Below are 26927 nucleotides of genomic sequence, written 5' to 3'. Positions count from 1 at the left end.
ATTAGTTACCAGATCTACCTACGCAGCTATGGCTACAACTTAATGTAAATTGTTACCAATTAGTCTCATTTTGTTTAACAGCACTTTAGGAACTGAGAGTTGTACAGTTATTACCTATATTATGGTATACATAAACTCTCTTCAGAACTCAGTTTAAACCATATCAACTCCTTCTACTGAACTTTGAATGTAAATTGAGGGAACGATTGATTCACGTTTAATTATTTAGCTTCTCGTTTGACGCGTGGCGAATTCAGTGGGACGTAGAGACTCTGGTTTTCTCGTCACACTACTGGGCCGAATTGTCAGTTTGTTTCTTAAGCAAATTATATTTGTAATCCATCATTCACATTTTGAACCGATGCATTCGGTCGGCTTTGGGACTGTCGTTCGGCTGTCCTGTACTGGTGGTGTTGTCTAGAACCCGCCTACGGTTTCAGAAGGGACAGACGTGTATTTGGTTGGCTTTGGACTCACTCTTGTCCTGTGCTGGTGATGTATTTGGGCAGACCCGCCTACGCTTTCAGAAGGGAAAGACGTCGGAGTTGTGCTGGGTCAGAGAGCCGTCCTCGTGTGTGAGGCAGATTCTCAGCCTGCAGCTGAACTCGAGTGGTACAAAGAAGACAAAAGGTAACCGGAATGTTCCACTGTCACCACACCTGTGTTGATTGATGTTAATATTCTCCATTCAAATCCGTAGGACCCTGGTCTGTAAAATTATCCATACAAAACTCCATTTCGTCCAGGATTAAGCTTGATTTCTATCAGTGAAATTGGCCGGGTGGTAAGGCCAATCTATTTTCCATCATAGAGTCATTTTTTTTTTGTAAAACTAAATTTGGTTGTTTGTATCAGTGTGAATAAAATTTGAGTTAGAAATGTATCAAATGTAAAAAGTAAAAAAAAAAAAATGTATAATTTTTACCAGATATGAAATATCTTAAATTCTTCATTTAGCTTTTTTCTAATATTTAGGATATTTACAGTGATATGTAAAATTGCAGTTAAAAATAATAGGCTAAACTGAAGTCACATTGTTGCTTTATCACGTATCTTTCACAGGATCACCAATCAGGTTGAAGGCATTGAGATTGAGAACACAGCAGAAAGTTCAAAGCTGACCCTTTTCAACATCTCAGAGGAAGGCTATGGAAACTACACTTGTGTCTCCATCAACAGACTTGGCAGTGCAAACACAACCATTATTGTGTATGGTGAGTTCATTTAGTTTTTTGGTTTTAATCATACGGTAAATAAAATAATAATGAAAAATTAAAAACTGATTTTTCCAATAGGGTAAACGTGATAATTGATCAAAGAAATAACATTTTCTGAAATTACACAGCATGACACCAGCCAACTGCAGGGATCATTCAATCACGGTCCTCATGGGCTGAGAACGGCTGGTTTTCCACCCTCCCTTACCTTAGGCAGGTGTGAAGACAGTCTGCCCAATCAGTAGCACAAATTACCTGGGGGAAATGAAAACCAGGGCTGGATTTGGATTCAAGGGACACAGTTGATGATCCCTGGCCTACAGGTTGAAATAAGCTGCTTTGCCAAGCTGACCCTGAATGCTCTGGGGCTGTTTGTATATACCATTAGCAGCCAGTTTTGGCTAATCTTCCAAGAAAAAAAAATCCAAGTGTGATTCCGATGCAGGGGTCGTAGACCGATAACTATATAGGTCAACTTAACTGACAGAAGCCCTGACAGGCAGGTAAAATTATTACTATGTGGTCAAATTCAGCCAAAAATGTTTATTTCATGCATTATTGGCTATTGGGCCAGCTTCACAGGTAGAGATTAAGTTTAACCTGGGCTACACTGAGTATTGTTTGAAGAACCTCCAGTCTACAATTAGGCTTAATCTGTGTTTGTGAAACTGGCTTTACACGTTCTACATATGAGATATTATCTTGTAGATTATGTTAATATTATATACAAGTTATAGGGGTGGCCTGTAGTGGTTAAGGTAAATGACTGGGACCCGCAAGGTCGGTGGTTCTAATCCTGGTCTAGCCACAATAAGATCCGCACAGCCGTTGGGCCCTTGAGCAAGACCCTTAACCCTGCATTGCTCCAGGGGAGGATTGTCTCCTGCTTAGTCTAATCAACTGTATGTTGCTCTGGATAAGAGCATCTGCCAAATGCCAATAATGTAATGTAATGTAATGTAAAAGTTAATCTTAAATTAAAATCTGCAGCTGCACAACTGATGGCTGATGGTGACCACTTTGTATTCTCCTTGCTTTTCCTGGCTTCCATATGTGGCATATAAGAATGGGGAATGAAGTGGTAAATTGAAGGAGAAACCACAGAACACGATGTTTAAATCCCACTTAAGTCCATCATATTTTCATGTGTAATGCTGTACGGAAGCACTTATTTTAGTCATTTTAATTTCATTCTGCTCTGTTCTTTTTATTCTTCTGTTACAGAAGTATCCGAGCCCACTAGCTCAACACTGTTGCAAGGTTAGTACTGTGCATGCATATGCTCTTAATTACTCTCCTGTCTGACCTGTGGGCGCGGGGAGTGTGGCCATTTTCCCGGGGACCCAGTGTGCAACCAATGTCAAAAATGATCTAATTGGCTGTGAACATATTGTAAATATGTTGTATAATTGATTCCAGGTATAAAAAGCTCTGTAAAAATAAAATGGAAAGTCCCCACATAATTTCAAGAAAATTCCCAAGGCTCAGTGTGGAATAGTGGTTGACCAAAAGGTTCCAGGTTCTTATCTCTGCAGGGGAACCATTAACCAGCGTAATTGCTTCAGCAAATATTCATACAAGCACAAAAGGATAAAACGGTTAAAAAGTCAGCCTGTGTCAGTGTGTGTGCTAAGCAAATAAATAGCGTGAATGCAGGCTACAATTAGATTTCCCAATGATAGCAACGTCTGGGACTGAGAATTAAATCATAATCGCCTTAAAACGGCAATTTTATATTGACCATAGCAAATTAGTTGAATTTAGAATTCATGAAACATATTAATTATGTAATCACAAATGCAAATATGAACTTCCTGTAGTTATCTTGCCAAATTGACAATATAAGCATGCACTGCATCATGCTTCACTCTATTATCAGTAATCGAAAAGGTGACTCCTTTTGAAAATGTCTGGTAAATACTGGAAACCTTGACAAATCTTTCTAGATTTTTTCATAATGTTATCCTAATGGAACATCATCTGGCCACATTTTTCTTGCGTGTGTTTTTGTAATCTGAATGTTAGCAACCATTCTCAAGCTTTCTTCATCAATCTTGTTCTTGGGTTAAAAACAAGCACTATGACAAATTGTTTTGTAGAGGATTAAAAGAAAAACTCCAGACTCCAGAACATCATCTGGCCATAGTGTTTTATCTTTTATTATTTCTTTCCTGTCATAATGTTTGTGGAACTTTCACTGAATTTAATCTTTTGAGTTAATTACTTGAAAGATCTAAAATTAAATTAAACATGAGGCATTTATTTCTAGAAGGCATAAAATAAAAGTGTCATGGCATAAAATCTCTTGAGGTTAATAGTTTCAGATTTGACTGTGAGAAACTGTGAGGTTTCAATTTGCAGTGACGTTAAGAAGCCTTAAAAAAATAGTTATTGGAGAAATCCAGTGGAAAATAATATCCAGGGGATGCTATTGTCTTGCCACCATCAAATTAAAAGCTCCTTGGTGTGCAATGTGCATTTTGATGGGAACAAGCACTTGGGAGAATGAACCAGCACTTGGCCAGGCTTTAGAAAAAGAAACACAAACTTTGTGAAGTGACATACTGTAATGCTATGGCCCTCACCATGCTTCTTATTTTGGTAAACCTGTTGTTTGGCCAATGCCTGACAGTTTGGCCTGTTTCTCAGCCTTTGTTTGACTTTCATTGACACACTCCAATTACACAATCAAATCCACGAATCAAGAATAGATACTGAAAGCTTTCTTATACCTGCATCAAGGAGGCAATTGGCCAATCAGAAACACTTGTGAAGCCATTTCACCCAAATATTATGGAAGTCCTGTATAAAAACTGCTTTAATTTTAATGGTGAAACCAAAATCTTTCAAATAAAAAGCTGAACATCTGCAATTTCACCACACGTGAATTGTTTTACAAATCTGAAATTGTACAGTGTACAGTGCCAAATCAGAAAATGTGTCTTTGTCCCAAGATTTATGGAGCTCTCTGTGCCTATTGTTAATCTCTCTATGGGGGTTAACCTTGTTTTCCCTGTGTATACCTCAGGTGAGATTATGAAGATTTTATTCATTGAAAATGGACAAGCTGTATGATGTTTTGTATTTGTATTGATTGATTTGAAATTGTATTGATCTCATGTAAGAATAGGGATCTATGTCTAAAATATATACTAAATCTTGCTCTTCATCCATTTAGGGCAAATACGACTTATATGTGCTTGAAATGTGCATGTAGTATAATAGATTATTATTGGAGAATGGTCGTTGTTAATCTGGGATTCTGAGAAACTCAGCAGGGCTTGTGATGCGTGGTAATCGCCCTGCCATTACATTTTCATGCAGCGCTTCAACAGACAGGTCTTCTTTCTGAGGAAAAAGTCAGCTAATGTGTATAATACTGTATGTTCAGGCACTTGGCATTAGCATAGTCCTGGATCTCAGCTCGGCCATAGGGAGCTACAAAACTCCTTAGCCAAAAAAAAAGAACCTTAGCCAAAAACTCAAGGCTTAGCCAAGCATGCTTCTCAGGCCCCAGTATTGCATGCTCCATTTTACCGCACCATACGCACCCAGCCCCATTCAAAAAAACTAATCCTAATGACATCATTTGCTCCTGTTACTAGGATACTACAGTTAACCACATTCCCAAACATGTACATTCATGAGGTTAATTTAATTTTTGTGTGTGCGTATACACACATATATATTATGTTTATATTACATTTGACATCTAGGTGCCTAGTTGGAATGGAGCTATGCTGAACCATTCTCTCTCTCTCTCTCTCTCTCTCTCTCTCTCTCTCTCTCTCCCTCTTGCTATCTCTATCGCTGAGCATCTGTGCAGTGCTGATTAGCTTCTACACAACACTGCAATTTTCAGTTTTTCATATCGCGCCCAAGGTTTCATCCTATGGAAAGATGATGGCTTTAATGATGATGATGGTGAAATTATTCAGCAAGGCACAGTAGAGAGACTATGAAACATCTGGTTTGAATTGGCCATTACGACCATTAAAGAGCCATGGCTGAAGCACTCATCATGGAGAACATATGCTATAAGCACGGGAAACAAACAATCTTGCTCTTAAACTTGTGACCAAGCACACGGGCGCATCTCAGGTAATGTCTCCAGAATGAAAATAGAGCCGTGCTCGGCCCACACGAATAACCACAGCAATGGAAATACTACACTCAGCGAACAATTTATTAGGTAGACCCATACACCAGCTTGTTAATGAAAAAACTGTCAATCATGTGACAGCAGCAGTGTGGTTTGAGTATCTCAGAAACTGTTGATCTCCTGGGATTTTCACACACAACAGACAACAGAGTTTATAGAGAGTGGTGTGAAAAAATGTGAAAAAAGTGAGCAGCAGTTCTCAAAACACATTGTTAATGAGAGAGGTCAGAGGAGAATGGGCAGTCTGGTAAAAGCTGACAGGAAGGTGACAGTAACTCAAATAACCACACATTACAACAGTGTTAAGCAGAAGAGCATCTCTGAACACACAATGCATGAAAGTGAGTGGATAGGCTACAGCAGCAGAGTGGATAGGCTACAGCAGCAGAAGACCAATAAGTCTAAAAAACTAAGTTTAAGAAATACCTAATGCATTGCTCACTGAGTTTATGTTGGCAGGGTTACTCTTATAGGTTATTGGCATTCGGTATAAAGTCAGTTGGTAGTGATTTCCTGCTAGTCTATTGCATTTTGTGTATCATCTCTTTAATACCATCTCTCTTTTAGAAAAGACAACATTTCTCATGGCATCATCAAATTATGCAATACTGAAAGGTTTGTTGTGATTATGGTATTACATTTAATGCCCTATACTAATTCAAATAATGGAAATAAAAAAGGAAACATAACTAACCAATAGAAAATAACAATACTAACAATCCAAACTAACATTCATTCTGCAGACAAGCTGTAAACAAGGCAGTACATTTAGTTGTTTATGAACATTGAACCATTTAAGCTTTTGCATGTACCAGGTTTTATTAACTGTGACATAAAGATTCATGTGAATTTGACAGGTTTTCCTCACTACCCATCCACTACTAATGAAGTGAGTGAATCTATTACAGAATTAATTTATATCAATACTTTTTATGTATATGACAGGAAGTGTGTTCATGCACAGGTACAGACCTTTTTCCTAGTAATTTCACTTAGTATTTTCATTAATATAGTTTGGCACCTTTACTCTGGCACTCACCAAACACTTAACCAAAAAAAGGTAAGGTACCTTCACACCCAGAACAATAACTATAACAATTAAAGGGAGCCAGGCAGTCCAGCAGGGCAGGGTTGCCATGGAAACTTGATCGGATCATGTTAAAAGTGTGGCTGTAAGCACTGATAGCAAGTTGTTTGTCAATTGACCAAAGATTGGGTGTAACTGAGATATGAGCTCACATCCTGTTTGAGCTGTTTGCCTTTGATTTGGCTGTAATGAATGAATGTTTATGAAAATCAAAAATGTATCAGATAAGTATTTTGTGGGTTGGTCTGAAGATGATCTCATCTTTGGGATCTCCCGAAGTATCACCTGACAAAAGAATCACTTTTGTTAAGGGATTGTTAAGGCAAAATTGCTTGCTTATCGCAAGGCCATCCAGTGCTCAAATTACGCCATTTTTTCCCCCATATCCTCAGGAAGGAGTCCTGAGTCAATATACCAAGTTGATACATGAAAGCATTGCTACGTTATGACCTCCTCTGACTTCCTTTTTGGCGACTTTGTGGCCATTTTTTATTGACCAAATTCCATGTGATGACTTGGTCCGAAGATCATCTGTGCCAAATTTGGTGAAGATTAGACAAACTTTGTGGCCTGTGAAAAAATTGTGACCCTTTCAATAAAATCCAATATGAGGCCCACATCAATTAGGTTGACATGAAAAGTTCCCATGTCTCAGCCTTGGGACTTATATATTTTGTTTAACACATCACCAGATCAAAATGCATTTTTGATTATTGCAAAGCCCAACAGTGGTCAAATGACAAAAAATATGCCAAGTTTGGTGTCGTTTTGTCAAAGGGTTGCTGAAATATGAGCTCACTATCTGTTTGCCAACTTTGTCACTGATTTCGATTGGCCAACACTTTTTCAGAAAATCCAGAATGGCGAAAAATCCAATATGGCGTAAATTGATTGAACTTAGCTTGATCCAAGGAATCAAGCGATCCCTAATTTTTGAAAATCGGGCATACGACTCAAAGCATGCATGAATGTACTTGCGACTTTGACCCATTGGTGGCGCTAAAGTGCTTGAGATGGAGATATGGATCTTGGTGAAATTAATCACCAAGGGACTGTCTCCAATCAGTGTGCCAAATTTAAGAACTTTTTACTATACGGTTCTAGGGGCTTCCATAGACACCCTAGCCAGAGGGAAAAGATAATGATGATAAATAAGAAAAGGTAGAAACGCAGTGTGAGCCTATGCAGATTTGCTGCTTGGCGCCCAATAACTTTAATGCTATGAACAATACATTTGTCTCAAGCAAACAGAATGCCTATGCTCACACTACACTGATAACTATAAATGCAGCCAAAATTATTAGTACAGTATAAATATATATCTGGATCACTCCCAGTACAATTTTATTCAGACAGGCACAATGAATAAATGACCTCAAATGTGAATTCTATAGTAAAAAAAAAATCATTCTGCTTTCACTGACAGCTTCATTCCATAACAGCCCTCCCACCATCCCACATACATTACAGTGTGGCATCTGATTTGATTGACTTCTCCAGCTTCCCTCTCTTTACAACATCTAATGCACCTAAATTCTGACTGTGCCTTTTGTTTATTTCACAACGGGAGTACAGTCCTATAAGACAGGAGAAATAGTAATCTTCTGTCTTCCAAAAATTGCGCTTCAGACAACGATACAGTGGAGCATTGTGCAACACTGTCGTTTCAGTGCGTAGTTTCAGTGCGTAGTTTCAGTGCGTAGTTTCAGTGCGTAGTTTTACTGCGTCGTCAGTGCGTAGTTTCAGTGTTAAACGTTGCATAATCACAGGTGTCATTCGTCATGTTTAGTTATAGGGCAATAGGTGTGAAGGTACCTTAATCAATACATTTGCCTGAGCTACAGTCAGCCAGAGTCCAGGCCTTCATACTATATTTATTCATTTCCTGAGGAGGGTCTTTCTACGGTGAAGAGCTCTGTAACGGATCACATGGCCTATTGAGATGAGGCCGAGCAGAAGGTGCCACGCCGCCTCAGTAGCGCTGACGTGCGGGTGTTTGCTGTCCTCGACAGGGCCCGGAGCCGTGCAGGACGGGAATAGCGGTGCCGCGGGAAGGCACTCCTCCGCCTGTCTACTCCCGGTGGTCTGCGTTCAGCTCCTGCTCCGGTTTTGATACAGAAGCGCGATCCGGAGGGCGGCTGGACATCCGTGTGCTTTTATTTTGTCTTCTTTCTCTCTGGCGTTCTCTCCCCCCCCCCCCCCCCCCCGAAAGTCCCTCTCCCGGCACTACAGACTGTTGTGTATTATGTGCATGGGGGCAGCCATTACTTGTCTTTTCCAACCTCCAAATGTTCTCAAAATAATGTTTTTCAGTTGGGGTGAAGTTTGAAAGTTTAGACTTCAAGCACCCAGTTGTGTTACTGCGACACAATCCAGACGATGTTTGAATTTTTACCTTTGAGAAATAAATAAGAGTTATACAATATGGATATTTTGGGGTATATTTGACCCTCCCACTTTGTGATTGGCTCTTTTTGTTGGCTAATGTATGCATATCTTAATTTTAATTAATTTTAGGCGGCATTCTTTTGCTGGATAATGAAGCTTCTAGACAAGAGCTTCTTATTTGCTTTAATCCCTCTGTTAAAGTTGAATCACATTATGGTAGAACTGAATCTAGACTTATTGTGTGTTTTGTTTTTTGTTTTGCTTTTCATATCTAAAGAGAACAGTATTATCCTCGAGAAGATATATGGATATTGAGTAAAATTTACCCCGCCCCAATTATGTAAATGGTGATATTTTTAATGTGATGTGCACTATGCTATTCTTTTTCTTTTGTGTTATTGATGACATTTTAACAGAGATGTTGATATCAAAGGGTTTCTGTAGATGTTTTGGTAAATTTTAAATAGTAATTCAGCTATGAAACGTTGTGTTTTATGATTTGAAAGAATTATGTGGAGAAACTGTATTTTTCAATCTAAATCTCTCAAGCAGGATGTGTACCTTGGGTAATGGGACTAAATGTGTCATAAGGTCATTGAGACAGTGTCAACAACAGGCAGACTGATTTGAATAAATCATTGCATTTTGTAATGTCTTTTAAAATGATTATGACCTGAGTTCTGATGTCACTGAATTGTATATACAGTATATATATTTTCTTTCTTCACAAACACTTATTTCAGTTAATTTAAAATCATTTCGATATGGTTTTCCAAACTCTTTGTAATGAAAATAAATAAATATGTCCTTAATAACTTGGACAAATGATATGTTTATGAGATTTACTGTGAGCTAGGTTTTTTTATGTAGCTCACTAAAATCACAATCATTAGACAGTGTTAAATAATATTTGCCCAAATTGAGTGCGTTGACCCTTCAAAGTTGCAATAATATAAATATTATTCTAGATTTTGAAAGTATTTTAAAATTCACGAGTAAATACATTTGTTTGTAACCATTAGTCCCAATAAAATACAAAAGACTATAGTTAGTTAGTCAGATGGATGAAAAATCATTCAACAGCCGTGGTAAAAAAAGCAAATGTAAATATGAACACCTTTATGATGAAAGCTGTATTCTTCTGTTCAAAAAGTGAAAACACTGTCATTTACTTCATTAAGAGGGATGAGAAATCAGCTTTATTCAACAACCTGTGTGTTGTATTCAACAACAATATGTAATTATTATTTTTATGATAATATAATCAATTTCACTGGAAAATCAATGTAATACATAAGGCTATATAGTCTTATGTCCAAAAAGAGAAAAATGCTAAAATATTAAATGTCTTCTTTTTCCAGTCAGATGGGTAAGGAATCATCTTCCTTCAGCAACCTTGGTGAAAAATAAATGATTGAAAATGTGTTTGCTGATTTTTATGATGAAAAATCTATTCTCATGTCAATAAAGTGCAAAAATGCAAAATCCTTAATGTGTGCTTTTTCCCCCCATTCAAATTCATGATAACTCATCATCATTGCTCTCCCAGAGTATTAATTTTGAATGACAATTCGAAATCTGATCTAACTCGATGTGTATAGTGTGCGCAGAGATGGAAACTGTGACACCCTCTATCCTGGGGTCCGTTCCAGAGAGCGTACTCAATACATCTAAAATCTAATCCTGAAGTCTGTCTTGATTGAGCTAGATATGGCATGTCCGGGTTTGGTGGTTCCACAAAAGTGAATCGCGAATCAGGTGAAGCAGTTCCATCCAGCTCGGATCGGTTTAAAGCCAACCATGCACGTCCATGGTGAACTTTCAAAGCCATTTCCAGTCACATGTATAAAATAATGATTTCCGGATGGAGTCTGATAAACACCACGCTTATTTTTTCTTCATATCCATTTAACAAGAGGTCATGAATAGGGCATACAACAAATACCTAAAATCACATAAATACATAAAATGTACATATTGCCCATCAATCTACACTCAATAACCCATAATGAGAAAGTGAATATATGTTTTTAGACATTTTAGAAAATGTAATAAAAATCTAAAACTGAAATCTCTAATTTTAAAGTATTCAGACCCTTAATTAAGGATGTTGTTGAAGCTCCTTTGGCAGCAATTACAGCTTTGATTCTTCCTCTCTACAAGCTTTGCATGCCTGGATTTGAGAAGTTTATCCCATTCTTCCTAGCAGACCCATTGAACCATTACATAGTATTATAAAGTAAGTACACTTATTTCTGAATGAGAGAGAATATCTAATCACGATCTAACTATTATTTTGTGATGTTCTTCCAAATGATTCTCATATTCATGTTTTTGACCAAAAAGTTTTATTTTTTTGTTTTTTTTTCTTCGAAACACTGTCTATATAGAATTGTCATTATTTCACAAAATCTAATCTCCATTCAGCAACCAGGGTAAAATAAAGGATTACATTGTGTTTGAAGACTAATGATGATTAATGATGAAAAATGTACTTCACAAAGTAATAGTTATTAAATATTAAATTAGGTTTTTTTTACCCGAATCTGGTGGAGCTGATTTTTGTTTTATTTTTATTTTTTTACAAAAACCTATTTGACCCTAAACAATAATACAAAAATTAAAGAAAATACTGTATATTATTTTGAGACTGTTGCACGTGAAAATCCCTGGACATCAGCGGTTTCTAAGATACTGTCTGCCACCAACAATCATTCCACAGTCAAAGTCACTTTGATCACATTTTTTCACCATTCTGATGGTTGATGTGAACAGTAACTGAAGCTCCTGACCCGTATCAACATTATTGTATGCATTGCACTGCTGCCACACAATTGGCTGATTAGATAATCGCATGAATAAGTAGGTGCAACAAAGTAAAAATGTTCCTAATAAAGTGCTCTGTGAGTATATGTGTTTATTTTCAGAGGAATATTACAGGACTGAAGGATTTAGACAAAGGAAAAGTATCCCATCTGCGATGATAATAATAGCTGATTATGAGCCAGATTGTCTGAAAATGATAATTAATCACCATCCCACTCTTTCAGCATATCCTCTCTGGGCTGTTGAGGAGATGTCCAATTATCATTCTGTTCTTTTCCTGTGGATAATCCAGGGCGGGTTTCACCGAAAGGTGTCACATCGCAAAAATATCTCGAGGTGTCTCTTCCTGAAAACCACTGTGACTTTCAAGAGGGTTTCCCAAAACATGTCATAGCCCACGTTATCTGTGAAATGTGCAATGGGTTCAGGACATCTTCAATTCTTGCCCCCAGCATATTAAAACTAAGTGTACATTCATATACAGTAGCTGGGGCATATACTGTAAATTGTGCAGACTAAGTTATGATTATTGTTTGGGAAATGATAAAACATTGCATACAATTTTGGTAACTATATTGTTCAAATAAATACAATCAATACAGCTTTGACAGCATGGCCAATCCAGAAGTTATTTTGGGTATGTAAGGGAAGGCAGAGACTCCAATTGTACATTTCAGAAACTGTCACAAAATTCTCATGACATAAGTATCTTGTGAAACCTCAGGATCTGTCATTAGTGGGAAACGCATGACTATCAGGAGTCTACGAATCGCGAGGTAACGGGTTTCGCCGGATAGCAGGGTACCAGCCCAAAGCACATTGACTGACACAGTATTACATCGAATCCTGCCTGTGTCAGTTCTGATTGTGGTCGAAAGTTCATAATTTGGCTTTAATGTCACCCACGGAGATATTGTTTCAGCTGGTGAGATATGCCTTGCCTAAGCCGTTGAATCGGACACCTGACTTGCAGTCTGGCACTCATGCAGTTAAGACGTGCATTTCACATCCGATACGGTACACATTATCATTTTCATTTTTTAGTTAAATATTTATTAACCCTCATATTATATTAAAGATTTTACAACGGCTTTTATATTTGGGGGTCAAATTGACCCAAAGAGTTTGATGCAAAATTATTGTAAGAGAACAATTTTAACATTTTGTGGGACACCTTTTTATATGTCTCCCAAATGACTCGCTTTTTATCCATAAATATGAAAAATCAGATGTAATTTTATGTACAGGAATAAAAGTTTGACGCCTGTATGTGAAAGTGTGACTAGAATAATTAACAAAGAAATCTGAGATAAAAAATAAAAATGATTGTAGTTTTTTTTTTTGACATTTAATATGGCTACAGAGGGTGAAGATAATCCCAGACCTACAGGATTTTGAAAACATAGCATTATGTATATTTCATGTTTACTTTTAATCGCACTGAATTAGAAAATTTGAAAAATCATACAGTATCAATCTATATAAAAAAGTTAAGAATTCTGTTGAAATCTTATGAATACAAATATTTGATCGCAAAATAAAATTTAAAAAAAGTTTTAAGAGATGTGAATCACTGAATGGGGTCAGAAAGACCCCAAACATAATGTGAAGGTTGAACATAAGATGTGTGATTTGTGGGTCTGTCAGTTTGCCACGGCGTGCCTGCTCTCCTCTCTACAGTCTGTTATTAGCGCTCCACTCGGTGCAGCACTCTACTGACTCAGATCCGCCATTTTCTCTGAGCGCCGGTGGCATCGCGCCTGTGACATCGCGCCTGTGATCTTTGAGCGTGTATCAGAGGGGATCGCGCTCGTTACCTCCTGACGGGGCCTGCCCGGGGCTCTCCGCCGCCTCTTATCTGTCACCGTGACGTCCGCCGCCATCGATTCCGCCGGCCCGTGAAGCCCTGACCTCTGACCCTCACCAGCTGTCCGTTCTTTTCCCAGCTCCAGGGCGGGGTGCGTCACGGCAACGCGCAACTTTCTTTCTTTGTCACTGGCCGCCCGCTTTTGACCTCTCGGTTGTTGTGGTCTCATAGGGACAACATGTCTCATCGGGACAAAAGGTTCCGCCTTTTTAATGAGGGGAAAACCTGTCATTCTTCTCGGTTAAATGCATTTTGTTTATTTATTTAACGCTTCAGAAGAGATTTATTAATTGTGCCGCGTATTACGCTGTAACTGTCGCCATCTTCTTATATGTTGTCGCGGTGATACCCTCAGACCTGCTGCCAAGCAACAACACGCCACCTACTGAGTGTAGGAGACAGCCTTTAAAAGTCTTAGCATGTCCTTGTGTGTCTGGATTCGGAGGTCACTTTGTGTGGATATACACACCCCGTGCAGTCACATTGTGTGACACATTTTTAGTTGTTTTGACTTTGTACTCCTGCCCAGACTGTCAACTTTAATTTGAGGCATTTATATGCATATTAGGTGATCTGTGTAGGAATTACAGCCCTTTTTAAATGTTGTTCATATACAGTATACACACACAGATTGTCTATGCGTATATGGACAACAGTACTGCATACAAAAGGCTGTGATTCCTACATGGTTCACATGATATCTTGCACTTTAGAGCTTTCACTTTAGGTAATGGCCATTTATACAGAAAAAAAGGGTTTTTTGTATGGCTAAATGCTGTATTCAGCACTTTGGAAGTGTTTCAGCAGGAATTACATCCCGTATCAGTATAATTGCAGCGTCTGCCTCTTGTTACTTTGAATTAATGGTGGTTTCTGTATTGGTGGTATCTAATCAGCTTACCACGATTCGATAGCTGATTGCAAATGAAGCCCTGTGTTGTTAAATTATAATTTTCCATCAGTATACTTGCCTAGTGCTCCGGTGGGTCAGTAGCTGTGTTAGCTGCAGCCCAAATAATAATAAATATTCCAAATATCCCAAGAGGGATCAGCAGCTGCCTGCATGCTGGTCTTTATAAGGTAGCAACAGATATATGATATATTATTAATGGAAACATCTGCTTCATGTCATGCCATGTAAAAAAAAGAAAATAAAGAAAAAGGAAAGGAAACCGCAAATGTAGCGGTAAACAAAAAAAAACAGTTGAGGTATATACTCCCATACCTGAAATTGTGAATCATCTGTCGTGAGTGAATGCTGGATATTCAAAGTGCGGTTGTATAACAGTAGACTGCACTAAAATAAATCAGTGAGTGCACTCAAGTAACTTTCCTTCAAACTTCCTCCTCTTTATAGTGCACAAAGTATACTGTGCGCAATGTTCCCTCTTCACATAGTTTTTCCCTCTTCCACTTTGTCAGTTGATAAAGACCCACATGATGGAAATGTTCTCCTCGGTTTGCGATACAGAAAATCAAATCGCAGTCGTGAGCTTTTCTTCTACTTCGTCTACTTTTCCTCTGTTTTCATAAAACCTGTAATTATCTTGAATGCGCACACAGACCGCTTTGCTCTTTACATAGATAGGCGGCCTGTTATTTTGGTGATTCATCACAATAACGATTAAACCATTAGCTTGCAGCATCCCGCTTCCAAAATATATGTGCCGTCATACGGTGGGAGTGGGGACCGATCCGTTTGCCTGTGACCTACTTCTCCAAACCAAAACTTGCAGTTTGAGCTTTTCTCCTGTCCTCGGGACTTCCTGGCTGCAGAATAAATGAGGATTAATAAGCAATGATGAAAATTAATGACGACTCAGAAACTACTTCTGATATGCTTGAATAATTGAAATGCAAAACATAAATCATTAAAAAGCTGTTATTGTTTGAGTCACTAAATCAACTATTTCACATTTACAATGTCACCGTTGTTCCAAATGTTTATTTAAAGTGTAAACTGTAAACGTCATTGACTTAGAAGTCGCCAACTTGCATTGATCATTTTGGTACAACTTGCCTTAGCTGATTTAAGGTAAGTAAACGACCTAGCGAATCACTATAAAGTTTGCTAGCATGCTCGTTCATGTAATTAATGCTGATGTTGAGTAGGGCAAACTCATTGACCTATAGACAAAGCTTAGAAGCATAGCTTCTGTATTTGGCTTCTTGTGTTTTGGTGGTGTCACATACAAGCTACAGTAAAAGAACTGTGAATTAAATATTGTGATTAAACATGTTTTGAATTGATGCCGGAAAGAGCAACACAAGTGTATGGGCAATAGATCTCCTTTTGGGGCCTGTAGAAAAATGAGATATTACACTTAAGAAAGTGTTATGTTTTGAATAACAGAAGAGCACATAAAAAGTTTTTTATTGGAAATAAATGACCAGTATATGTCACAAAAGCACTTTCTCTGAAAATGAACAGACTTAGAAGGATTGCACTCAGAGACATGGACATTATTCAATGCCAGATATACATGTGATACTGTATGCAATTTAAAATGGGAGCCACAGTCATCAGTACGTGTCAACTGTCTTAACTGTATCTATGCTATATTTAATTACAGTAAATGTCACACAGTGGTAACCCATACATTGAGTCTGATGTTAAAGCATTCCACATCTCCCCACACCAGTTTCTTTTTACTGCATCAACCATTTCAATCTTTATCATTTCATATTTTGTATATATCAAATATAATCCAAAGACAGAAAAAGTCCATGAATGCAAGATTATGTACCATTATAATATATCTGGTGATGAGATAAACACATCTGCCTGTCATGCATACATTAATAATAATAGCTGCAGCCAGAAATAGTATTAATTTATTTCCAGACAGATATGGCACCACTATAGTGCAGTAAGCATTTTGACAGTGACACAATTATTATTTTGGCACTGTGCTCCAGCACATTGGATTTGAACTGAAACATTATGACAAAGGTTAGAGTGCAGTCTATCCACTTTCATTGAGGCTTGTTACATCCATATTGGGTGGTCTGTGTAGGAGTTGCAGTCCTTCTTATACATACACTCAATGACCGCTTTATTAGGCAGACCTATACACAAGCTTGTTAATGCAAATATTTCATCAGCCAAATATTTTGGCAGCAACTAAATGCATAAAAGCATGCTGACATGGTCAAGAGGTTGAGCTGTTTTTCTGACCAAATGTCATAATGGGGAAGAAATGTGATCTAAGTGACTTTGACCGAGGAATGATTGTTTGTGCCAGACAAACTGCTGATCTCAGCATTTATCTAATTTATTTAAAACCACATTTATCTCAGAAACTGCCGATCTCCTGGGATTTTCACACACACTAGTCTCTAGAGAATGATGCAAAAAAAAACAGCTAGTGAGCAGTAGTCCTGCAGGCAAACATGCATTGTGAGAGAGGTAAGAGGAGAATGGCCAGACTGGTCAAAGCAGACAGGAAGGTGACAGTAACGCAAATAACCACACATTACAACAGTGCCATGCAGAAGAGCATTGCTGAACACACATTGTGTGGATAGGCTACAGCAGCAGAAGACCAATAAGTCTAATAAATACCTAATAAAGTGCTCAGTGAGTGTACCTCCCACCCCACTTTAGAGGACCAAAAGTAATTGGATAAATGGACTTCTGGAATAAAGTTGCTATATTTAGTACTTGGTTGAAAATGCTTTGAATTCAATGACTGCCCGGTGGCATCACAGAGGCTGGGCATCTTCCCTGGTGGTGCTCTGCCAGGCCTGTACTGCAGCCATCTTCAGTTTCTGTTTGTTTCCAGGCCATTTTGACTTCAGTCATATCTTCAGCAAGTGAAACACATGTTCAGTTGGATTCAGGTCAACAACATTCCACATTCTGGCCCTGAAGAAGTCCTTGGTGGCTATTGCGGTGTGTTTGGGTTCATTGTCCTGCTGCAAGGTATAGTGATGTCAAATGAATTCTGAGGCATTTGGTTGGTCCTGAGCAGATACTGTAAGTTGTTTCTATGCACTTCAGATTTCAACCAACAGTCACATCATCAATGAAGACAAGTGAGCCATAAGGCAATTATAGTGCCAGCCATAATACCCTACCTCATGTTTCATAGGATCTTCAGATGAAATTACCTCCCCCAGAAGAGTTCTTTAGGTTAAAACAGATCAGATAAAACTAATTTGATCTGTCCATAAGACGTTTTCCCAGAACTATAGGCGTTTTAATAGGTGTAAATGCTAACCTGGTGGAGCTGCTGAAGAAGCAAACATCAGGTCCCCGACCCCCCTCCAGGTGACCATACAGCTTCAGAAGACAGGGCCGGAGGATGACCCAGAGGCGTTCGCTGAACTGTTTGAGCGGACGACCACAGCGTGCTAGAGTGGAAGAGTGGGCATTGTGGCTCCTACCCTTCCTCTCAGCTCTCAGTGGAGGTTTGAAGGTGTAATACCCATCGACGATCTTAGGAGAAATCTGCATCCATATGGGGCCTGCCCCCAGTGATGCCTCCTGCCAACCTGTTCACAGGAGGGTGTGTGGGAACGTAGCTCCAAACCCCAAATTATGGCTTTTGGATTACTTTATGACTTTTTATGACTCATAAGAAGGGAAAATATAGGCACTATTTAGGAGATTCTTGGTCAGCCTATACCAGACAAAAACTGGAAGTCAGAGTGGTTTTACTGCCTTGGTCACTTGGTAGTTATCGGCTGAACTGGTCTCTCCACATAGCGGTCACACATTCAACCATGCAAACTTCTTTTCAGCAACATCAGGACAAGCACACAGATACCTTCTGGGAAAATGTCTTATGGACAATGTTAGCGTGGGGCTTACTTGTATTTGTGTGGCTTCATGTTCATATTATAATCTATCATTTCAAAGAATGTAAATAAAATAACAGTTCCAGGTGGATAAGCTAGCAGTATTTTATTTTATTTTTTTTTTCATGAGAAAGTTTCCAGGGCTGTTTTTGGCTTTTTTTTTTACCATGTAAAACCACTCGGTAATGAACCAAAGTGCTTCAAAATTATTTTCTCGGAAGTGAATAGAAATAGATCCAGTTTCCAGTGCATACTCTATACTTCCATTACAGCTTTAAGAGGCCACATTTCTCTTTGTGGAACAAAATTCAGACTTGATGAATTACCGTGAAGATTTCTGGCCTGAAAAGCCAAAATGTTGCTTGCATTTTACCATTCTCAACATGTTCACATCAGCAAGCACAGATACAGTGTCAGGGCTGTGGCATTTTGTAGGAGATTCTTTTTAGAGGACATACAGATACATGATTAATGAGGCGACTATCCACTTCTCCTCCACCAAGCCTTTGTTTAAGGCCAAGGAAGTGCACTTAAAGCACTCAAACTGAAACGCGCATTGTTGTAGATCCAGCAAGTTCTGCATTACAAGCAAAGTGATATCAAACTGTACCCAAAGGAATGCCCGTTTGTACACATTCGTGGGGTTTGAAGTTTTCTTGCGTGATTTTCAGTTCATTGCTCGCTCGTCTCTGTCTCACGTGTTCACAGGTTAACGGACGAGGCCAATTGAGAGATAGAGGTTGAGGGTTGAGTTCTAATTAAAGTCAGCGGTTGCAAGGACGTTGACTCAAGGTTATGTTCCGGATTACAAAGTGAAGGAGGTTGAGGCTATTATAGCTTTTCATAAAAGCCGGTTTGTCAAAAGACCTTTTTTTAATGAAGTCGTCATTTCTTGTGCAGCTGAGTTGCAATGCATTCTCCTCAAGCAAATTCATCCATCCATACACTACCTGACTCGCTTCGTTCCTGGTCAGGGGTGACAGGGAGAGGGGGTGGGGGGGGGGGGGGGCACTCTCATATGTACATACAGGCAATTTAGAGTCTCCAATTAGCCTAACCCGTGTGTGAGCTGTGTGAAGAAACTGGAGCACAGTACCTGGAAGAAACCCACGCAGACACCAGGAGAACACGCTAACTCCACACGGAGAGGCCCCAGCCGGGATTCCAACCATCGGCTCCAGTAATATCCACCGCCTCCCCTCGCCATACTTTATCAGTTTTTTTAACGAGTGGGAAGCGATGAGACACAGAAATGAAACGGTGAAGGACGAAGTATCCCAACAGCTGGGGTATTAGGAGGTAATTGCACACTCTGATCTCCGACTCTCATTTTCCACCTGACAATCAACTTTTTCTACTGATTAGACACAAGGTGGGAATAGTCCACTGGCCCCAGCACCGGCAATGCAATTTAGAAAACGATTGTGATTAGTGAGCCATGTTATTGTAGGGCATAAACATTACGTGGCTTAAAATGGAGCTTTACTTTGATGTACGCAGGTCGCGAGGTGCCATATCTGATGATAGAATCGGACATTTTAGTACCTTAAAGTGTCTCATAAATTAAGTACAGCATACGACCATAGTTATCACTAAGTAGCCAGGTACACCAATAACAAGATTGCTCATTTTGGAAGCTCATTTTGCCTTCAGCAAATAACAGGCAGCTTAGAGGTCACATTCCTGCTAGCCTGTTACCACAGGGTGACTATTGCCAGACATGACCAATAACTAGCATAGTATATAAAACATTCAAGAAAGTTATGTTCCAGTCAAATACATATGCAGTCAATGATCACTTTATTAGGTAGACCTGTGCACCAGCTTATATTTAATCAGCCAATCATGTGGCAGCAACTAAAGGCAAACAAGCATGCAGACATGGTCAAGAGGTTCAGCTGTTTCAGACCAAATGAAAGAATGGGGAAGATCATGGATGTTTGGTCTGAAAATGACTGTGGAAAGATTGTTGGTGACAGACAGGGTGGTTTGAGTATCTCAGAAACTGCTGATCTCCTGGGATTTTCATGCACACAAGTCTCTCGAGTTTGCAGAGAATGGTGAAAAAAACCCCCCCAAAAAAACAAACAAAAAAACAGTGAGCAGCAGTTCTGCAGGCAAAAACACCTTGTTAATGAGAGAGGTCAGAGGAGAAGGGCCAGACTGGTCAAAGCTGACAGGAAGGTGACAGTAACGCAAATAACCACACATTACAACAGTGGCATGCAGAATAAGTGGATAGGCTACAGCAGCAGACAGCCAATACATCTACAAATGATACTACTAATAAATACCTTATAAAGCGCTCACTGAGTGTATAATTCATTCTTGTCCATTCATTGACATTCATGTATGCAAATGAACATATGTCATTGAAAAGGAGATTGGAAAATAATGACTAGCCAATGAAAAAACATTGGATGACACACTCATCATCATTTTAGTCTAGGCAACCATTCACTTGATTCAGGGGCACTGCCCTCCAGAACAGAAATTGGCCGTCTGTGATCTAACATCTACCAATTAAACGATCATATAAGGTAGTTTGGCACTTTTCAACTCCATAATTGGTCTGAAGCAAAGGTTATCCTTTCAGTTTTTTAGTTTTAGTTTAATTCATTTCATACTCCCCTTATAATGAGACTAATGATATTTTACAGGATTCAAAAAGCAACCATGTTAACCTGTGTGCCAAATGGCCACCAAAATCAATGTCTAAATGAGATATCTTTTTTTCATTGTATCTCGATGCTTGATGCAGTGGTCAATGATGGTGATGGCCATGTTGTAGTCAAAGTTTATCTATGAAGTGGGGGATTAAAAACCTCCTAAATTGCATTACAGGAATGAAAATAAATATGTTTATTCGCTGGAAATTTTAACTATAGTCCTTACCAATGTTATGATCAGCATACTGTAGACTCAAGGTTTGGTGGATACACCCAGTGATTTTTAATTAGCCGTAAATGCCTTTAAACCAGTTATTGTACACTTTCCCATATGGCTAACAGAAAACAGAAATGAGTAACCTTAATTTGAACATAATGCCCATGTCCATTTGGCATTTTTCCAGAAACTCAAATTAGATATTCTAAAGCTGCATAAATTCATAGGAATTACCAGCCGTGACATTAACACCCAGTACTAATGGACATTTGTGGAGTATGTAGTTATTTAACAGCTGTTAAAGTTTACATTGTGTTAAACTTTAACAGCAATTAAGTGCTGCATCCCCCCTGCATCCCCGCCCCCCCCCCACACACACACACACACACACACACATTCAGTTAAAAACACATTTAGTGCATTCTTTTTTTGGAGAAAATGATCAATACATTTTGGTTATGGTTTGGAGCTTACCTGTTCAACCTGTACACAGCATGTATCTGAAACATCAATGTCCATGTTACCAAATTCCAAACACATATATGATCGTATAACCTTTGTGATTATAACATGCCATACTATAGATCAAACATGTATTACTCAATTTCCTGAACAAAACAAAAATATGTTTTGTATTTTTTATTTTTTTATTTTTATTTTTTAAGAAAACAGAAACTTTTTTGGAATAGAATTTAAACATCCACAATACAAAACAAACTATAATCTTTATTTACATGAATGTTTTGTTTTTCTTGTTTACACTTTGTGTACAGTATTACTGTCAGTAGTTAGCTTGGTTTGCAGTAGGTCACCATTTGCAGACTAGCATTTAATGCGAACATGGTACACTCCTTAGCATGACACAGACATTTATAAACACTCTTGTAAAACCTAACTGCATTTCCCCTTGTTGGCACAGAAATAAACAATTTTAATCACTAATGTATTGCAGTTTTACAATTAATATAAAGGTGGCAGATCAAATGTTACATTCACATTGTAATGTTACATAAACTGTACAGTATGAAGTTTTGCAATCACACAATATACACCTGTCAGGTTATGCAATTTATGAAAATGAATATGTATTGATATGTGATGCTTCCTCTTGCGATGTGACTAAAGTTCAGTTGCATGGGTGTGATGTTGTTGCATCCAGTTCAATAATACATTTAATTCAATCTGATGTTAAAGAGCAGACTGTCAGCTTTAATTTCATTTACATGAATACCGGGTAATTCATGTAAGAATTACCTCCCTTTTTATACATAGCACGCCCCTTACTCAAACGTAATTGGAAAAACGTAATTGATGAAACAGTCATATTTTAGTTATTTGTTTCAAACCCTTCACATTTGATGACTGTCTTAAGTCATAGACCCATATACATCACCAAATGGTGGCTATCTTCCCAGATGATTCTCTGCCACACCTGTACCATACCACACCTGTACTTCTACCACACCTGTACCATACCACACCTGTACTTCTACCACACCTGTACCATACCACACCTGTACTTCTGCCACACCTGTACCATACCACACCTGTACTTCTGCCACACCTGTACCATACCACACCTGTACTGCAGCCATCTTCAGGTACTGTTTCTGAGCCATTTTGCCTTCAGCGGGTGTAGTGCATGTTTAATGGGATTCAGGGCAGGTGATTGACTTGGCCAGGCAAGAACATTCCACCATCTTGGCCCTGACTCTAAACTCCTTGGTGGCTTGAGCAGTAAGTTTGGGGTCAGTGTCCTGCGGAAAGTTCCAGATGGAGCAGAATTCATCCTGCGGCTGCCGTCAGGAGTCACATCGTCACTGAAGACAAGTGGGCCAGGTCCAGTGGCAGCGATACACAATACTGCAGTGCCTCCAGCATGTTTCAGAGGCCAGGGCTCTGAATCAAAGCACGTTCTTTCTCTACAAGTGCCTCTTTTCACAGGCGCAGGTTAATACGCGTCTGATCTGTCCATACGACTGTTCCAGAGTAGTGTACTTTTTAGTAAAAAGCGACTAAAAAAAGATCTTGCTTGCTTCCTAATAAGATGGGCGGCCTGTAGTGTAGTGGTTAAGGTAAATGACTGGGACAGGCAAGGTCGAGGATTCGAATCCCAGTGTAGCCACAATAACATCCGCACAGAACCCTGCATTGCTCCAGGGGAGGATTGTCTCCTGCTTAGTCCAATCAACTGTACGTCGCTCTGGATAAGAGCGTCTGCCAAATGCCAATAATGTAATGTAACATCAAAAAATGTTGATTTTGACACACCTCCTGCAATGGTAGCTCTTATTCCGCTTTAGTGCAATTGATACTTCCACATGTTGAGAAACAACAGACAAAATGCAAATTTGACACCTATAATCATCTCTCTAAGTACACTGTCATCAATTTTTTTATTATTATTTTGTTTCTGAATTTTCTCGTAGCCAATTGTACCCTTGGGCTGTGTGCAACTGCAACAAACTGATACCTGCAACAAGTTCTGTTACTTTAACCGAGTGCCACCTCATCTCTAGCCCTTTTATTAGCTTTGTTGTGCATGAACTAGTGATGTGAAGACACATCTCTGGCCAAGAAACAACTGAGCAGGCAGTCTAATTACTTTTGCTACCCTTAAAATGGAGAGGGGTGTATAAAATTCCCACACCGATCACCTGATATGGATGTAACTATTAAATTAAAGCTGACAGTCTGCAATTCAACTTCATTTTCATTGTTCCATTTCACAGCCAATATGCTGGGGCTCTGAGCATATAACTGCATATCAACAGGGCATATGCATATTTAATACATACACGTGATTAAAAAATAAAAAGGTATGCACAATTTCAACCATCTCACACTTTATACTTTGGGTCTCCGTTTTGACAGAACAGAGCAAACCAGGAAATAGTGACCGTGTACACATTCCCAAAGATTCTTTCCTGAAAAATAATAATAATATTTGTGTCTGTTAGTGTACATAAATTAATAAGCAGAGATAATGAGGCATTTTCTAATCCTTCCGAATCCAAGACGGCAAATATTGCACCTTAAAATGTTCCTTGCAGAATGTTCTCGCAATACTGGAGGAATAAAGAATGCCTACTTCTCTCTTGCAATGAGAAGGAAAGCAGTCCTTTAAAAACGCAGGTGTTTACTGTACAATATATGGATAGCCAGGGTATATTTGTATGTATCAAAAACATATATTAAGCTACAAAGGGGAAACTACTACTAAGTTATATTGATCTCAACCATGCTATATTATTTCTTGCTGCGGTAGTATAATACGTAAAATTCAACACTGTCAGGTGTTAGGGGATGCTTTCCTGGCTGGAAGCATGGGTATTGTCTTGTGCCGTTTTGTATTTAGAGTTCACGTCCAGCCAGACTACAAAAATGTGTAACACTGCATGTATCTTAAGATTCTTAAGATTGAGATTCTGGGCCTTGAATAAGACAACTCAATATTTAAATAAATATATAATTAAAATGCTTAAAATGCTTAAAATACTGAATATGATTTGTATTAATTTTTTATAAATGAAGGGGAGTTTTACCAAACCACATACTGTATCAACTTTGAATGTTCTCCAATCACTGACATCTTCAAGAAGGGACAATAGAATCACTGCACTTTTTTATTATTTACACCACAATTCTTTGCCTGTGACATAAAATGAACATATAGAAATAATGATTTGATCATTCTAAATGCACATTTCATTTATTTTTTAAGGTTGTAACGAAACAGGATGCCTGGTATTTAATCTGGAGCCATGCATCTGAGGCAATGCCAGACCTCATTTCTGTGAGATAACTATCTTCCAGGCACATTGCATATTGTGGGAAGTGCAACTCAGCAAAAATGTACACATGCCCATTAAAATGCCTCGTCCCTCTGGTGTAAGTGCAGTGCATACCCATGCACACTCAATGAGCACTTTATTAGGTAGATGTGTACACCAGGAAATATTTAATCAGCCAATCATGTGGCAGCAACTAAATGAATACGAGCATGCAGACATGGTCGAGAGGTTGAGCTATATTTGTGATCTAAGTGACTTTGACCGTGGAATGATTGTTGGTGGCAGACAGGGTGGTGTGAGTATCTCAGAAACTGCTGATCTCCTGGGATTTTCACACGCAACAGTCTCTATATGGTTTGCAGAGAATGGTGCGAAAAACTAAAAGAAATCCAGTGAGCAGCAGTTTTGCAGGCAGAAACACGTTGTAAATGAGAGAGGTCAGAGGAGAATGGCCAGACTGGTCAAAGTTGACAGGAAGGTCATAGTAATGCAAATAACCACACATTACAACAGTGGTATGCAGAAGAGCATCTCTGAACACACAATGTGTCAAACCTCTAGGCTACAGCAGCAGAAGACCAATAAATCACTCACCGAGCACTTTATTAGGTATTTATTAGATTCATTTTTTAGACTTCAACTGCTGTAGCCTATCCACTTAGAGTTATGTTGTGTTGTGTGTTCAGAGATGCTCTTCTACATACCACTGTTGTAATGTGTGGCTATTTGTGTTACTGTCACCTTCCTGTCAACTTAGACCAGTTTGGCCATTCTCCTCTGACGTCTCTCCTCTCTTCCTAATAAAGTGCTCAGTGAGTGTAGAATGTCTTCTGCATCATGGGAAAACTCCGCCCAGGCGGTGCCTTGTTCAGGGAATGCGTCTGCGAGCATCAATGACAATCTCCCACAATTCAATACCAAAGCCATGAAGGATAGGAAGGTCTCAACTCCTCCATTTTGTATGTTTAGTGGCTACTCTATGTCTTCCCCTGGGTGGTAAACTGCATTATTTCCTGCCCATTATAACACCATGAGATGAAACCAGGAGCCGGACGTGGATGGCTAGGGCTGTCCAAAAAGGCATGGATACTTTTGTCAAAAACAGGCAATAGACTTTTATCTCACTTTTCCATACATCGTGTATATCAAAATATCAACACACAATAAGCCACCATTGACATGACATTCCAAGCACATTTCAATTCCTTCCATTGTAATCCTCACAGTAATATATATGCTATTATGTGGCCAAGTAAAATGTAAATAAGGATTGAGAAACTATGAGCTGTTGCATGATCTGAATCAGTTAGCTGCTGTTATCTGTTGTGCTCTGAATTAAAGGCTACCCTGTGTAGCGAGGAAATCCATTTCTGACTCTGACCCTTTTCAGTCGACATCATTGTGTTTTCTAAGATTACTGTGTTGTTAATGTCTTATACTTTTTTCTTTTTTATGGTAGATGTGTTTTGTGTCTTGCAGTCAATGTTCAGTATTTTGAAACCTACCATCTTTGGATCACTTTAAAACAACCTAACAAATTGGTTAAGTCAACAATAATATCTGTCTCTTGGAAAATTTGCTATTTTTGCTGTACCTCATGACAAACCAACTTTCATCCAATCTTTGTTCTTGTTGGTCTTGAGTAAGGACTCATTTTATCAGACAAAATTAATGTATTTTGTTGATTATTTAATACAATATTTTTTCTTAATATAACATGACAGAGCTAAACCAGAAAGGAATAAAACAGTGATCTCAGTGAATACATCCAGACTGTAGATTAGACCAAAAAAGCAAAAGGCCTCAGCCAAAATCTATTTTACACCCCCCTCACGTTTTTACACACACAAAGATCGGAGAAAACCAAAATTCATTACACCGCTCGTCCCTGCCACCC

The 26927-nt window shown here is 38.7% G+C and overlaps 1 protein-coding gene and 1 long non-coding RNA gene across 5 annotated transcripts in view; one reads left to right on the top strand and one right to left on the bottom strand.

Moving 5' to 3' along the window:
* LOC133107905 (protein CEPU-1-like) overlaps window positions 1-10339 on the top strand; it is a 298151-nt gene extending 287812 nt beyond the window's left edge. For 2 of the 4 annotated variants that reach the window (XM_061217194.1, XM_061217198.1), the window contains exons 6-10: window positions 510-630; window positions 1063-1214; window positions 2442-2477; window positions 5947-5994; window positions 8479-10339. In XM_061217194.1, coding sequence (XP_061073178.1) covers window positions 510-630; window positions 1063-1214; window positions 2442-2477; window positions 5947-5994; window positions 8479-8579 — 458 coding nt within the window. In that variant the 3' untranslated portion in view covers window positions 8580-10339. The remainder of the gene's footprint in view (window positions 1-509; window positions 631-1062; window positions 1215-2441; window positions 2478-5946; window positions 5995-8478) is intronic. The other 2 variants (XM_061217197.1, XM_061217196.1) reach the window with 2 other exon arrangements.
* An 11605-nt stretch (window positions 10340-21944) lies between these two features.
* Window positions 21945-23372, bottom strand: LOC133108504 (uncharacterized). Its single transcript, XR_009704659.1, has 2 exons — window positions 22751-23372; window positions 21945-22717 (listed from the first exon to the last, which is right to left on the bottom strand). It is a non-coding gene; the product is annotated as an uncharacterized LOC133108504 (long non-coding RNA).
* Between the last annotated feature and the right edge of the window lie 3555 nt (window positions 23373-26927).

This window comes from Conger conger, chromosome 13 (assembly GCF_963514075.1).
Source record: "Conger conger chromosome 13, fConCon1.1, whole genome shotgun sequence".
Classification (NCBI taxonomy): Eukaryota; Metazoa; Chordata; class Actinopteri; order Anguilliformes; family Congridae; genus Conger; species Conger conger.
Note: the sequence above shows the minus strand (reverse complement) of the source record. Positions and strands in the feature narration are given on the sequence as shown.